Source organism: Vanessa atalanta, chromosome 26, assembly GCF_905147765.1.
Source record: "Vanessa atalanta chromosome 26, ilVanAtal1.2, whole genome shotgun sequence".
Taxonomy (NCBI): domain Eukaryota; kingdom Metazoa; phylum Arthropoda; class Insecta; order Lepidoptera; family Nymphalidae; genus Vanessa; species Vanessa atalanta.
Window position 1 is genome coordinate 8080110 of NC_061896.1, and position 15710 is coordinate 8095819.

A 15710-nucleotide genomic window follows, 5' to 3' on the forward strand; every position below is an offset into this window, starting at 1 on the left:
AACTCTAATGGATAGTAAGTATCGAAGGGCAATTGTGTTGTTATATTCCTATATATATATGAATTAAGAGGTATATTATATGAAATCACAAAATCTATTAATTCTCGCTCGCAGTATCGCTCGCATTTTAGAGGTTCGTTTTTTTTATGGTATCGGTAGGCGGACGAGCAAATAGAACACCTGATGGTAAGTGGTCAGACCGCCCATAGAGATTGTCACAGTAAGAAATATTAACCATCGCTTACATGGCCTTGGAAATAAGACGTTACGTCCCTTGTGCCAGTTATACTGGCTCACCAAACTAGAACACAGCATTTGTGTAATATATTCCTGTTTGGCATTAGGATATGTGATGGTAGCTAACCAACGCAAAAGTTATACATATCTTCAATGAACGGTCTGTCTACCGCTACTTTGAAATTAACTGCAATTATCTTTAATTTCCTATTGATCATTCAAACACTTAAAAACTAATCATAATCTTTATTCGAGTAGGCTCATAAAAGCGATGAATCGTCCTGTTACAGTGTTGAATTAAATGTAAATCTACGACCGGTTCGAAAGGTAGATTCTACCGGGAAAAACCGGCAAGAAATTCACTATTTTCCACCATTCTAATTACAGAGTATGTCAGTAAAGTATATCTTTATAATATTTTTATATATCCTGTCTAGAAATCAATAAATACTGAGTCCACGCGTTTTAAGTTAGTGATTCTTAAATTAAAAAACATTCTAAATATTAAATATCAAAATCTTAGGTAATGAAAAATGTAAAAGCAACAATAGAATAAAAAACGTATTTCTTAAATATTTATTAAAGTACTTTCACTTTGCTTTTATATAGTCTGTACAATTCGATTTTAAATTAATAAGTGATATTACAGAGCCATGTACAGGCTGGTGAGCGCCGCCACTAGTACGGGGGACAGCGTCGCCGCACTGGCGCTGTCTCTGACACCAGTCATCAAATGTTCCATGTAAAGCAGGATGTCGAGTTTTGTATTCTGCAAATCTGTCGTCTCGCTGTTTTCAGTAGTTCTGGAAATTGATAATGTGAAATTGTATATTTTCTACTGCTTCCATATATTAGCTATGTACCTTAATCCTCTGAGTTAATAATTATTGTTATATAAAGTTAGTATATATAGGTATATAAAGGTAGGCAAAGAAACGGGTGACTGCCGTCTCTATAATAGGTATTAGACCCTAGAAAATCGACGTTGTTTCGAACGTCTGTGATATTCAAGATATAAATAATAGAAAATTTTCATCGAACTATTCAGATTTTTTAAAAATAAAAAACAGAATGAATTTTCGTTAGTAACATTAAAAAGATTAAATGGTGGTAACTTTTGGTTTATAAGATATGAATTTATAATTCAAATTCACATACCTAATAGCTCTGCAATGCGACACGCCAGGCACAACGTGAACAGGCGACGATCTCGTCGCGTGTGTTGCGTTCGGTCCCATCGGCGACCACGGGTCGTGACCACCGACCGCTGACACCACGTGGTCAGGCATGTGCGTTAAGCCAGCGAATAAGTTGTTCGTTCGTTCTATACCCGAACGCAATAAGGATTCGTCGAAGCTGTTGACAAAACATTTGGTCACTCATTGAATTTTACTTTTTGTGAAGTTGCTTCGACTAGAACATTCATAATATTGATGTAGTTAGTACACGAACAGCTGCTAGGCAGACAGATAATTTGCTCTCTTAATTACAAGTGGTCACCTCCATCTATAGACATTAGTATTTTATATTTGGTATCGGTATAGAAGTGTAAACCTTTCTACGCGTCTCTGTCACATGAGATGTCAAATAGCGCATGCTTTAAGTTACATTGGTTCACTTAATCTTCAAACATAAACAGAATGACATGAAGCATCTATGGTTTGGTACATAACTACGTAGACTTGTTCCTCATGGCCCACTATTTTTTTGGGCCCTTGAGATTAGTTTGCGTGGCTGAAGTTTCTTAAGACTTTATCCACACTAGAGGAATAATTTATATCAAAGTCACCGCCGCTGCGCTGTCCGTAAAACTGGTCTATGAAATGAACGTACGCTGAAGAGAAGAAATCCTTGCACATCTGATGGAAGTAGCCCAGAGGAACAGCGGAGAGGAACGGCTGGTTTCTGCTGGTTGTGGTCTGATACCAACCGTACTCCACGCACGTTTGATACGTCCAGAGACGCACTGGAACATAAAAATACGATATAAATAATATTTTAATGAAATTTGATTCATATTACACCTATGTGGTCATAAGAAATATTTTCCGAATTTATTTTTTATTGTAAGTGTATAGATAGCACTATCACAATATCACTGTCCCTAATAATAATTGGTATCACACGTATAAATCCTCTTCCATACATATTTTAAGACGTTTTGTCCGTTGTTGTAATAAATATATCTTTTACTGTTACAATAAAACTAGCATAGAAGAAACTTGCTTTTCAAGTGCAAAATAATTTAGTTTGTTGCGGGTGTAAGTATGTTCATGTGCCCTACGTGCGATCGTGCGTCTGTTTTTGTGTTGATGTTCATATTTATAATCATATCATGAATAATTTACTTTTGTTTGATTGTCAGTTTTAGTTACGGTTCACTATATTTAATAAAAAGCTACCTGTCCTGGGTTCAGGCGGATACAATTTCTCTTGTGAAAACCGCATTAAAATCCGTTGCGTAGGTTAAGAGATTCAAGCGTACAGACGGCGGGAAGCGCCTACTTTAATTTGGTCCCTTTATGAAAATTACAAAATATAGAATTACTATTATAGAAAATTGTATATAAATGAAAAGAAAATGTGTATGATTAATGAATATAATATAATTACGCAAAGGGTAGTTTATTCTTGCTATAATCTTGTATATATTTCGAACCGGTAGCAGATTTACATTTATAAAATGAGGATTCAATACAAGAGTCTTCTCGAAATAATTTTATTTATATTACGGTGGTTACTGATTGAAGAATGAATTTAAAACAATAAAATAAAAGTATTTCCGACAGAATTACTTCTGCAAATTATTCTCAGATGATCGTTAACTCACGTTACGGGTTAAAGATATAATTAAAAATAGCGTGTGATTACTGGCTGGCCTCCCACTGTTTTCGTTTAAATAAAGGTGTAAAAATAACGTTTAAAAATGTTATTATTTATAGTCGTGCTTAATTAAAACTGAACGAATTAATGAGATTATATTTATTTCAAACTTTTATCAATATATATGTTATATTATTATTATATGTGTTTTATTTATACTTATGGTTAATGTGTAAAAGGACATTGGACAAAATATAATTATTTGTAGACCATGTTTTTAAAGGCTTGGTTTGTTATGAGCAGCCGTTACAGAATTTTGTATGGATTTAACCGTTCGAGCGTATTTCTGCCGCAGCAATGAAGCAGCAAAGAAGTCTAGAAGGGCTATACAAAAAATCTTAATATAACACATATTTAGCGATCCCAATGATGCTGCACAACAATAATGCTTACGAATATAACTATTAGAGGCCACTTCCGACCATGTTTTTTTTTCTGTATCTTATTTACTGTTGTCCGTTGACCTTTACAGCGTACAGCGAAGGTGCCTCTTATTAGATCGCACCTCAGCTCAGAACGTAGTCGGTGAGGTTCAGAGCGCTTCTGCTCGTAGTACTGTTTAATCGACGTCACGGGCGTTTTCGTGACCTCACTAATTTGGTTTCCCGGAAGTAACAATTAATACATTAATTAATGTGTACAGTAAGTACGTGATAACCCACAAATTAATGAGCAGATTTTCAAACGCGTTTTACCAATCGACGGAGTGATAGAGGAAGGTTGAGTAAATTCATTGAAGGTTTTTTGTGAAATATGACCGTGAGCATTTTTGGCGTGCTCTCTGTAAACCAATAGAGTTATACGTATTACATTGTAAACGGTTCATGCAGAGCCTTATTTTAGTCGTGCGAAGGCGGTTAACGCTTTGGAAAACTGTTATTAATTATTCCTTCCTCGAGTGGATTTTGTCACGCAACTCGTATATACTATGCATAGTGTGTTTTAAAAAAGTAAAGGTTGATGATTATCCAAAAATATTGCAATTTATTTAAAATTAAAATGTGTTTTAATTAATTAATGATACAGTTTTTACGATAAATTTCTTTATGTAGACTGTAAGTTTCCGAACTAATAGTAACAGCTTTTCTATGTCCCATAGCTCCACCACCGAATGGCTCTCTCTTTTCAAGGGAACCTTAAACGTCTTCACCGCGGGGGGCGAGTTGAATTATAAACAACATTTTTACACGTGAAAACTCAACCGTACTACGTACTTGTCCGGGTTTGAATCCGCAATCTACGGAGTTAAAATCTTATGAATATTATTCCATCAAGTAATTAATATTATATATTTTTAAATCATATTTTTAAAAGTTCCTTGAGTTTGTTAAGATTAAAATGAACTTGATTCAGGGATACTCTCGTAGGCACTTTTGAATTTATTAACAAGAATGAATTATGCGTGTAATATTACCGGATCTAAACATGGAATCAATTCAGAAGAACCGTCAAAGATTAACAGCACTCACAGATTAGGTAAGTAATGTTATACTTATTTAGATCATTATTATATATTTCGGTGATTCCTTTTCCTAGGACACAACTAGGACTCATAAAAAAAAATAAAAGCGCGCCTAACTGAGAAAAACTGCCATTATTTTTTCTTTTTAGGCTCGAAAAGTAAGGTCGATATTGGCGCGACTTGTAATTTGTTAAAAGTGTTCGTTGTGTTGTATTTGGATTTGTAAGCTCAACTGAGTGAGTTTACTTCAATATGTATCATTTGGTGTTTTATTTACGTTAAGATAAATTCGCAGATTTTCTTTAAACTGCTGCAGTTCTGATCTCTAAATATATTGTATGTACTAGTTTTAATCACTTAAAAAAAGTTAGTCATATATAATGATAAGCTGTTCATCCCAACGAATTATAAATTTAATAATTTAAAAAAATCTTGAAACCTGAACTCAGCATCACCCGTTACGTCCAATTTAAACCCTATAAGGAGGGCAATTCAATCACACGCAGAAGAATTATATCTTTACTAATATTATAAGTACAATAATATAAATTTTGTGAGTTTGTATCCTTTCGGGACTGTAACTACGGTAACGCAGCACCTTTTTGTAAAATTCACTATTCGAAATGTGTACTATTCCAGCTGGATAAGCTATATATTATCTGTATAAATATACATATAAGTTACATTTTGTTAATTACTATACGTATTTAATGACTACGTATTGTGCCTTTACAAAATTATATAATTTAAATAAATATTTTTGGGAGTTATCGTAAAGTTATAACTCTCGCGGGGTCTCAGCTAAGTGGAGCGGACGCTGTCAACATCATTAGTCGTACATTTTGGTGTTGATTATTATTTTAAACCTTAATTAATGTCTTTATTTTTCGTGTAATATAAAATAATATAGATAGTATTTTACGTTAAACTGTGATAATAATGGTTTATTTAAATAATATTTTTTTGTGGACCAGCCCTACATTGTGAGCTTAAGTTTTGTTGGTGAGTGTTTATATCTTACTAAGTAAAATAAACCACGAATTAAAATCTTTATTTTACCCGAACGGAGTCGAGACGGACAGTAGGTATATTGAGATAACGTCTATGCTATCCTCGTGTGACCTTGAGACATGTTTGTGCAAGCTGTCTGGTTGGATTCAAACATACGAACTTTCGTTTACAATTATAATTAAAATTTGTAAAATTATATAAATCAATGCAATATTTACATATATATTTATGTAATATCTCGTTATGTAAATTAATTATAATTATGTAAATTTCAAATAATAGGCTTGTTTCCACTAATAATAAATCGGATGGCTTTGGGTTTCTAATGATTAACCATGATAATTAGTAAATAAAAAAACAACTTTTCTACAAAAATAATAAAAGATTAATAATATTTTTGTAAAATAAAATCGACAAAATGAGGCATTTAATCACGTGACATTAAACACCAATCAGAGTCGCGTGACGTCACACCTCGCGAAACAAGCGCGGAACGCTACGTTGTTGCTATCAATTATCATTATGGCAGATAAACTGGGGGTACTACTTGGTTCTGGATCTTTCAAACACTCTGCGATTATTGACAAACTTTGTTTTTTCAACAGATATCTTTTTGGCATTCGAATTTCGTTGGTATACAACCTGGTTTCATGCGCACTTATGTCTTTACCCATAATATGATACTCTGTATAATTAGTCATATAACTTGGCAACTAAAAAAATAAGAAGAGTTTGAATTATTACATTTTATAAAACGAAAATAATATTTTAACTCAAACAAATCATAAAATCCTATTCTAGTCCTAACATTTTATAGGTTATGTGTGTTATATTATATTTGCTAAATTCATTTCTTTTACTATACATTTATAAATAGATAAATCAAGTTGTATTTAATACTTACATCGAAATGATCTTCACAGAAATAAATTGTGGAATTAGTTAACAAAGTAAGAGCATCTTGCCTCCATGCCATTTAACCACTTTATTCGTATTTATTTATTGTTTGGTACGTATATGAATAATTTGTCTAGCGTTTTTATCGTTGCACTTTCACATTGGGGCACCATACAGTATTTATAATACGAGGAATTCATTATTTATTAAAAAACACAATTGACTGTCATACACAAACACGACTGTTTCGCGAGGTGTGACGTCATTCAAGACGCCATGACAATCTTGGCCTTTTTCGCGGTCAATTTCAAGTTCATTTCTAAAAACTCAAAATACTAACATAAAAAACCTATTTTTCTTAAAATAGTATATTTTTGGGGTGAAATAGATGCTAAGCTATAGTTTTAAACGAATTTCCAAATTTTATCAACTAGCCTATTACTGATTATTTATGGCTAGCCGTTGCTTGCTTACATTTTATAAATTTACTCTTTAATGTGTGAAATCGCATCCTAAAACCTGATGGTAAGTGGTCACTACTAAGCTAAAATGTTATGTCCCTTATGCTACCGACTCACTCACCCTTCGAGCCGGAATACAAAAATACAAAGTATTCCTGCTTGGCTTTAGAATATATGCTAAGTTGGTGGTAACTACCCAGACGGTCTTGCACGACCCCTACCACTAACTAATTGACATTTGTTATGTGTAAATTAATTAATTTAATTATCAATTAATTATAATATTTAACAAACATTTCGGGTAAATTTTATCTTTGTGTAAATTCATTCTAACGTAACGAAACTTTAGTCTACAAATGTCGGAAAGGTATTATTTTAAATTTATTATTAACATAAAAGCCTTTAACAACAAACCAGCCATTCAAATGCAAATGGCTTTCGAGTTTAGAGTTACCGGGACTTAAAGAAGCTCTCTGTGTTCCACGGAATATGGTTTTAGCGTTATTAATTATTTCGTCGAACTATTCTCATATTCCGATAATTCGTTCACTTTTGCGAGATTTTCTTAAACTTGTAATATTTGTTAGTTTTTGGGTTATATCTTGCAAGCTGAATTAGAATCACATCGCCTTATTCGCGGGAATCGAAGTTATATATAATTTAACATACCTTTATCTATATTTAAACATTGTATTACTATTATTAAAATTTTACCAACATTTATAAATACAAATATATTATTTATAAACTTCATATTATGGCTGTGTGGTTAGAATGCGTGCATCTTAATGGGTTTTTACGGATTCGACCCAGGCAAGCACCACTGAATTTACATGTGCTTAATTTGTGTTTATAGTTCATCTTTTGCTCAGGGGCGAAGGAAAAAATTTCGAGGGAACCTACTTGTGCCTAATTTCAATAAAATTCTGCTATCTTCTGTGTTCTGCTATCCTCATTGAAGAATCGTGGTGGAATTGCCTTCAAACCTACTCCTCAATATCAGAGTTTGTATCTTACAAAAACAAATGCCTCAATACAAACAAAATGAAACTTAATACTAAAAGTGAAGTCAGGGTTGTTATAAAAATAATAACTTTTTGTAAATACAATTAATAATATTGTAATATATTCTCATGATAAATAACAAAAGTTTTGTTATTTACCCACAGTCTTGTAATTCAGTAAATCAACTAAGATTATTTATTTTCCATTGTTATATTTATCGTCACACACACACAACATATACTCTCAGTCTTTATATAATCTGTGCATATGATTTATTTTTTTGTTTTATATATGTGTATGCGAAATAACACCACTCATCACGAGATCTCCAAATCCAAAGATTTCTTTCGTGACGTCTGTCTAAGGAATCCATCTATATAATTACATTATATACAGTAGGAGATACCTATATTATATTACATATGGTGATAAGTGGTCACCACCACTAGAACCATATAGACATTGAGGCTGCATGAAGTATTCATACCATTCCTAACATTATAACAATTTATCACCAGCCTTGGTGGTAATAATAATCTTTCATTTAACTTACTTCTAGAATTAGAAGCATGTAAATTTCCCACTGCTGGGCTAAAGCCTCCTCTCCCTTTAAGAAGAAGGTTTGGGGCATATTCAACCACGCTGCTCCAATTAGACACATGCAGGCTTAATCACGATTTTTTCCTTCAGCGCCGAGCACGAGATGTAAATACGTGTTAAGCACATGAAAATTCAGTGGTGTCTGCGTGGGTTTGAACCCGAAGTCATCGGTTAAGATGCACGCGTTCTAACCACCGGGCCATGTCGGCTCTTTTAGAATAACGTATAGAGTAACCTACTTGTACTCTGCGGTGCATCGTAGCTGGTATTCGTGTGAGCGGCGATTTGCTCAGAGTACCGGGATTCGATACACGGCTGCGTCCAAGGCTGGGAGGTTATCCAAGCAGCTAAACGTTCCACGGGGTTACCTGTAAAAAAAACTCAGTAATATATTTTCCGCATTGTCACATACGTACACGTACACGTTCTTATATCAGTTCTAATTCTATTCTATTGAATGTGTTGAATTATTCATTAGTCTTGATTAATGTTTTTTATGAAGAATACTGATAAGGAATAATTTTTTGTAATATTCGTATGCCAAGTTTTTCAATAACCCGTCCAGTAAATCAAGTGCGATGACGTAATAAACATACAGACTATCACATAAAAGTATTATTAAGATTTTTTTTTGTTTATATAATATACGCGTGTGTATATATTGTCAAACAGAAGTCAAGCTTAAGTTAAAATAAGTTGTAAAAAAAACGATTAGATTTACATGTGATTGTGTTTATATATATGTAATTTTATAACAAGTTTAATCAATAACATTCAAAATTTTTATTAAATTTGTAAATAAATATATCTCAGTTTTAACTGTAGATTAAATTCAACGTAACTAGCACATCCTCGGTAGTATAGTGGTAAGTATCCCCGCCTGTCACGCGGGAGACCGGGGTTCGATTCCCCGCCGTGGAGTTCATATTTTTTATTTTATTTTTCAAAACAAATCATTATTTTCCTTCGTATATATTTTTTGGTTATTTTAATTAACGTATTAATTATTTTCGGTTTAAACTTCTAGTTAAATATAAGAAAAGTTCCAAACGAATGAACTGAGAAATTGTAACCATTACCCATTAACCATTAAACGTATTAGATTCACTTACAATATTTATCGAGAAATTCTCGACATGTTGACAGGGAAGGCTATGTCGGTCCCATCAACATAGAGGGGAGACGACGAAATCTATATCTTGTCTATAATAATATCTCTAGATAATTGTCTTGAACGTGATCAATACTTTTGTGATGTCTATGTCTTAGGAAGGGATTTTGTATATTTCAACTTCAGGGGGTTAATGCAAGGTATGACGGGACGAGTTAGCTATGTATAATGATCACTATGTAAAGCATATTTAGTTGTGAAATTACATTACATATATATAAAATACATAATTTATTTAAGTAGACGAACAAGACAAGCTTGTTTTGAAAATATTTTCATTTTAAAATATATTTATATTAAAATTCCTAAGGTCACCGATTCAATTAAAATTTAAAATACAATGAATGTTATTTTCACATTATATACTTAGATTTATTTTTATATTACGTGTGTGAGAAAATCTTAATTAAAAATATTCGTTTATTAATTTAATCTAATGTTTGTTTTATGCGGCATAGTGAAGATGGCGCCACGGTCAGTCGTTTGTTAGCCGTGCTATTTCTACAATTCAAATCAGAGATGTCGTTACAAGTCACAACCACAGCACGCCGATACACAGCTACATAGTCGTAGGACCTCGGGCTTTCAAAGGCCGATTTTTACGCGGCTTGCAGCAGGGCCGGATCTACCATATGGCTTTTTGGGCTTCAGCCCAGGGCCCCGTGGATTCAAGGGGAGCCCAGCTAAGTCAAGTCAAAGTCAAAAATAGGCGATAATGCGAAAGAATGCATAACTCTATTAAATTAAACAAATCGTATAGTTTGCAGTGCAGCGAGTCCTGCAATTAATCAAACCCATTCAAGTAATTTAAATCAAGTCTACGTTCAAGGCCCCTAAGTAGTGTTAGCCCAGGGCCCCCTAAACTTATGGTCCGGCCCTGGCTTACAGTAGAGTGAACGGACAGAAATCATCACGTAAGTAAAAGCGGTATATCCGCTCCAGGCTACCTATCCCTCTCTTTCCCTGTCTTTCCGTCTCTTTCTATGATATACTTATAATATTCCTTGTTTATTCCTGCTAGGAAAGTAGAAATTCACAGCTTTTCTCTACTGAAATATGTGTATAAAGTTTCCTCTCGATTCGCTCTGTTTAATAATTGTTTTTCTTGACGGTAATGACTTCTATTGAACAAAGATTTTTTACTTGTGACTTTGAGATTTATATTATACTAACTACTTTGTTGTAACTCGCCGCTAGATGGCGCTGCTAATTGTCTAACAATAATTATTATATATATATATTTTTTTAATTATTGATTTATTATTACGTATTGGGTCAACGGCCGATAAGTTAATTTAATATGTTAAAAACACAAAAAAATATTTGGATAAATAAACAAAACAAAACAACGAAATAATATCAAATCGATTCATGAATCAAGAAAGTCTCTCTTTTAAATCAAACGAGATTGGCAATGAGTTAGTATCTATAATTATTGTTCTTAATTAATTAATTAATCTATCTTACCTATTGTTTAATTAATCTGTCTTACCTAGAGTGCTGTTAGTGAGTCGTTCGCACGCCGCCGGTATCTGTCCCGGCGTCGCAAATTGCACCAAGTACGCGAAAGTTTCGGTGATGCCGAACCAGAAGAATGTTGCAAGGTCCAGAGGTGTCGTGCTCAGCGGCGAGCAGGTGCTGCGTTCGGATTAATTACATTATTAATTTATTTCTGATAAGTTATACTCTGTGGTTACATTTTGTCTTTAGGATATTTATTATACAGTCCATTGAATTCTTTGAAAATATTGCCGAGTCAGTTTGTTCAAATCGATTAAAGGATATTACTTTTTGATGATTAAATAAATTGTTTATTGCTTTTTGCTGTAACCTAGACGATACGACGTTAATCAAAAGGTGGTGACCATTTACCTTCAAATGGCTGATTTATTCATCCACCTACCTATATCATAAAAAAGCGTAAATAATAAATATTATTAAAATTAATAAATGATTGAATATTTTAGTACTTGATTGGTTGGTATATGTTTATATTAACATTTTTTTTTTAAGTAAAAACGTTTATGTAAACCTATACCAATCAAGTACTAACGAATTACAGACAGACAATGAACAATTAACCTAAATATTAAACGATTATTTAAAAAAAAAAAAACAATTAAAAGGCAATACAATATAAGGAAAACCATTGAACGCATAAAATACAAAATTAGTAATAATTCAATAATTAATCCATTAATATTATGCCCGACACGGTTTTCATATTTTTTCTTTGTATAAGATTTCATTTTCTAATGTAATGTTTTTTCGCTGGAAAAACGCGTTACGCGTCTCCCTCACGTGGAAGCGAGGGGGGGTGCGGTATGTGGGACTCGCCGCTGTCCTGGACGCCGAGTGCGCGCCATACCACTAAAAAACCAGCGGGTCACCCTACTCTAACACAACCTTCAGTCCATATCTAATCAAAGACTGTGGAATTTAGACATAGACCATTTGTTTTTACTAATATACCTAACAATACATACATACAAAATATAATCTAAGAGCTATTTTTTAACACAAATGTTTATATCATTACTAACAACAGCGTCACTTTCGCTGTCAAAACCACGTGCTTCCCAACTTGATCATTTACGAGAATTATTTAACATGATAACAACTCTACGACTCATTTTATTATTTTCATTACGTTAGGTAGCGACTAAATATTTCTGAAACGCTGCAAGCTTGGTCCCAAGGTTGGTGGCGCATTGGCTAGGTTAAGTTAGGTTAGTTTAATAGTTCTTACAGCGCCATTGTCAAAGGGCAGTGGTGACCAATTTCCATTAGGTGGCATATTTGCTCGTCCGCCTACCTTATCATAAAAAAAGAAAATTAAACCTAATTAGCAATATAATATTTTACGATATAGAACAATGATTTAAAAAAAAATCCTTCATGATGGCAGACGCACAAATTGACTACTTAAAGAAAACTGATAATTTTAGTCCATAGATGTGATTAGACTGCTTTCAGAATGCATCGTTCAAAGATTTACGATTTTTTGGGCCAGTAATTACTGGCCTTTCAACGTGGAATACAGTAATACGGTGTATTAATGTTTAAACGTACAGACACATTGTAAAAACTAGGCAGAAACTCAGTACCAGAATACGAGTACTCTTTACTAACAATTAAACAGCAGGTAAGTAAACACGATTGCTTTGTTATTTATCCTGTTTACTCACTTAAATAATCGCGACACCTCCTGAACTCCAGCTGGTGATTCAAGTAGTTGCATTAAGCGCCTCGTCGCCTCCTCGATAGAAGACACGCACGCCTCACTGCCCTGTTCTCGAAGCGCTTCGGTGATCACTTCGAGGTATTCTGAAATGCAGTACATACTTAGTAAATCTTCGGTCCTTGGGAGGATAAACTCGAGGATAAAGAGGCGCAAATATTAGTCTCTAGTTCCAACAGTTGAAATACTTTATTTAGTTTAACGTCCATTTTTAACCAATTGTCATTGGAAAAAAATATATTAAATTCCAACCAACATTTGTACTGTTAAAAGTAAGTTTAAGTACTCGTTTGAAAAAAAATAATGAACGCTACTTTAATGTTGCTTTAAAATGGCATACGTATGCCATAGAATACGTATTCTTTGTAATCGTTTCATCTGTTTTCATATAAAAGAGTTAAGCCCATTCAACGCGGTAGTTTCAACACAAATTACACAATTCTACAATCTCCTTGACGTCTAACGGAGTACTATGACATTTTTTCACAATAATTATGTTTCGTTAATATTTTTTGTATAATCTCCTGAAACCACGACTTTGTTTTTCTAAATGTAAATAATAGACTAATTAGTGTTTTATTTTAATAATAATATTAGTTCAGTTGGGTGTTATGTGTACTACAAACGCAATACAAATTTGCGTGAGCTACTTATCTAACTATTTTGCTGTGCGATCTGTATTAGAGGGAAACACTTTGCACTGCTTGTCATATTTTTCCAAAAATATATTATTAAATTTAAATAAATAATTGTAATAATAATAATATTTACTTGGCACTACGAGCAAACTTGTACTTAATATTGTTGAGTTCCAGGTTTGGCTCACTAATCCTGAGCCAGTGTATTTAGATATAGTACAAGGGATAAAAAATGGTTAAAGATCTTTATTCTCATAAGAACATACATAGGTTCACTTACATGAGATTAAATAATGTTAAACACATACATTGATATTTGATACATGGAATGGCTAGTGCTACTTAATATTGTCTAATATATATATTTTTAAGTTTATTTTTAAAAGTATTTAAACATTCACATTCTTTTATGTAGTTCGGCAAATCATTATATAGTTTTACTCCATCAAAACGTATAATGTCCATAATTTAAGGTTCTGACTTTAGGTAATTCAAGTTTGTGTCTGTTTCTTAAGTTATGCTTGTTTGATTTTTGCGTAAATGTTATGTTCGAATGAATACTTTTAGATAGTATCTTTTTAATTAAAATATATGTGTTATAAATATATGTTTGATTTATGTTGAATAATTTTGATCATCTTATTAACTTTACTACTTTGATAACATCTTAGTTTCTAGAGTGCCATTATGTTTGTAATTCTTGCAGTACCAATGTCTGTGGATAGCCATTTAAAAATTGCCAGTCGTACGAACGTGTTAGCTACAGTTGTAAAACATATCGAATATTTTAGAACAATAAAAATTATGCGACATTTTAAAAAACTTTTTGCGCGCAGCCTGTGAGTCAAATTAATAAAGTGAATTTCGTTTTGCGAACTATTCCGGAAGGGTGGATATTTTTTGTTCGTTTCGTGAATGTTATTTTAGAGACGTAATAAAAATATTTCACAATTTAAAAATAAATGTAACTTTTTCAAATTTTATACTTAACATTAAAAAAACGTAAAATAAAAATGTATTCACTATTTTTTTTTAAATTGTACGATCTTCAGTACGAGAGAAAAATAATCGTGTTTGTGTTCGGACAAGCAAGATTCATAGTCCTGATAATTTATCTCATCTTAGTTAAAGAAAGTCTAGGTGTATCGTTGTAAATATGGAGACGTACAATTCTTTCACGTATCTTCCAAAAATAAATTAACACAAAAACCGAACAAGTGCGAGTAGGACTCGCACACGAAGGGTTCCGTACCATTATCTATAATAACGGTAAAAAAATCGTGCTTGTTGTGTCGGAGCCCCTTAAATATGTATTTTATTTTATTTTTAGTATTTGTTGTTATAGGGGCAAGAGTAATAAATACATCATCTGTGAAAATTTCAAGTGTCTGACTGTCGCGGTTTATGAGATACAGCCCGGTGACAGACGGACAGACACTTAGTAATAGTGTTTCTAGTATCTTTTTTTTAACCGACTTAAAAAAAGGAATTGGTTATCATATGAATGTTAATATATATTTTTTGTTTATTATATTGGCTTCTTCAGAATTTAAATAGTTTTTTTCCCAAATGGTTCCGTTTAGATTTCGTGAAGACTGTGATGTTGAATTTCGGAGTCAGACAACGAACTCTTCAATAAATGTCAGCAAATCGACCGCGATTGCTGAATATAATTGCTGTGTGCTATTGAAGTCGGTTTTCATTTGTTTAATAGCTATATTATCTTTATCGATTATCTTGGTATTAATAATATATCTTCAGACTTTTGTGCCATTTCGTGATTACTGTGTTGAATACATATCCTATGGATGGAACCAATTAATATAGATATATAGGTTCCATCTAATGATATCATTATTTTTTCAGCACTGAGCTGCACATCCGTGCGCGGAGTAATTTTGTGTTGTCTCTAGTTGGTTGGTAGTTGGTAGTGTTCGTGGAAGGGCTTTGTGCAAGCTTGTCTGGTTATATGCCACCCACTCGTCATATATTTGACCACGAAACTACAATACTTATTGTTGTGTACCGGTTTGATGCATGAGTAAGCCCTTGTAACTACAGGCACAAGGGACATAACATTTTAGCTCCCAGCGGCCAATGTCTA

The 15710-nt window shown here is 33.0% G+C and overlaps 1 protein-coding gene and 1 non-coding gene across 2 annotated transcripts in view; one reads left to right on the top strand and one right to left on the bottom strand.

The window, feature by feature from the left end:
• Positions 1-799: 799 nt before the first annotated feature.
• Positions 800-15710, bottom strand: part of LOC125074016 (putative serine protease K12H4.7) — a 47799-nt gene continuing 32888 nt past the window's right edge. The window contains exons 6-11 of the mRNA XM_047685183.1: positions 12916-13054; positions 11220-11365; positions 8796-8924; positions 2071-2203; positions 1396-1593; positions 800-1040 (exon numbers count right to left, since the gene is read on the bottom strand). Of these exons, the coding sequence (XP_047541139.1) occupies positions 881-1040; positions 1396-1593; positions 2071-2203; positions 8796-8924; positions 11220-11365; positions 12916-13054 (905 nt within the window). The 3' untranslated portion in view covers positions 800-880. The remainder of the gene's footprint in view (positions 1041-1395; positions 1594-2070; positions 2204-8795; positions 8925-11219; positions 11366-12915; positions 13055-15710) is intronic.
• Trnad-guc lies at positions 9406-9477 on the top strand. Its single transcript has one exon. It is a non-coding gene; the product is annotated as a tRNA-Asp (tRNA).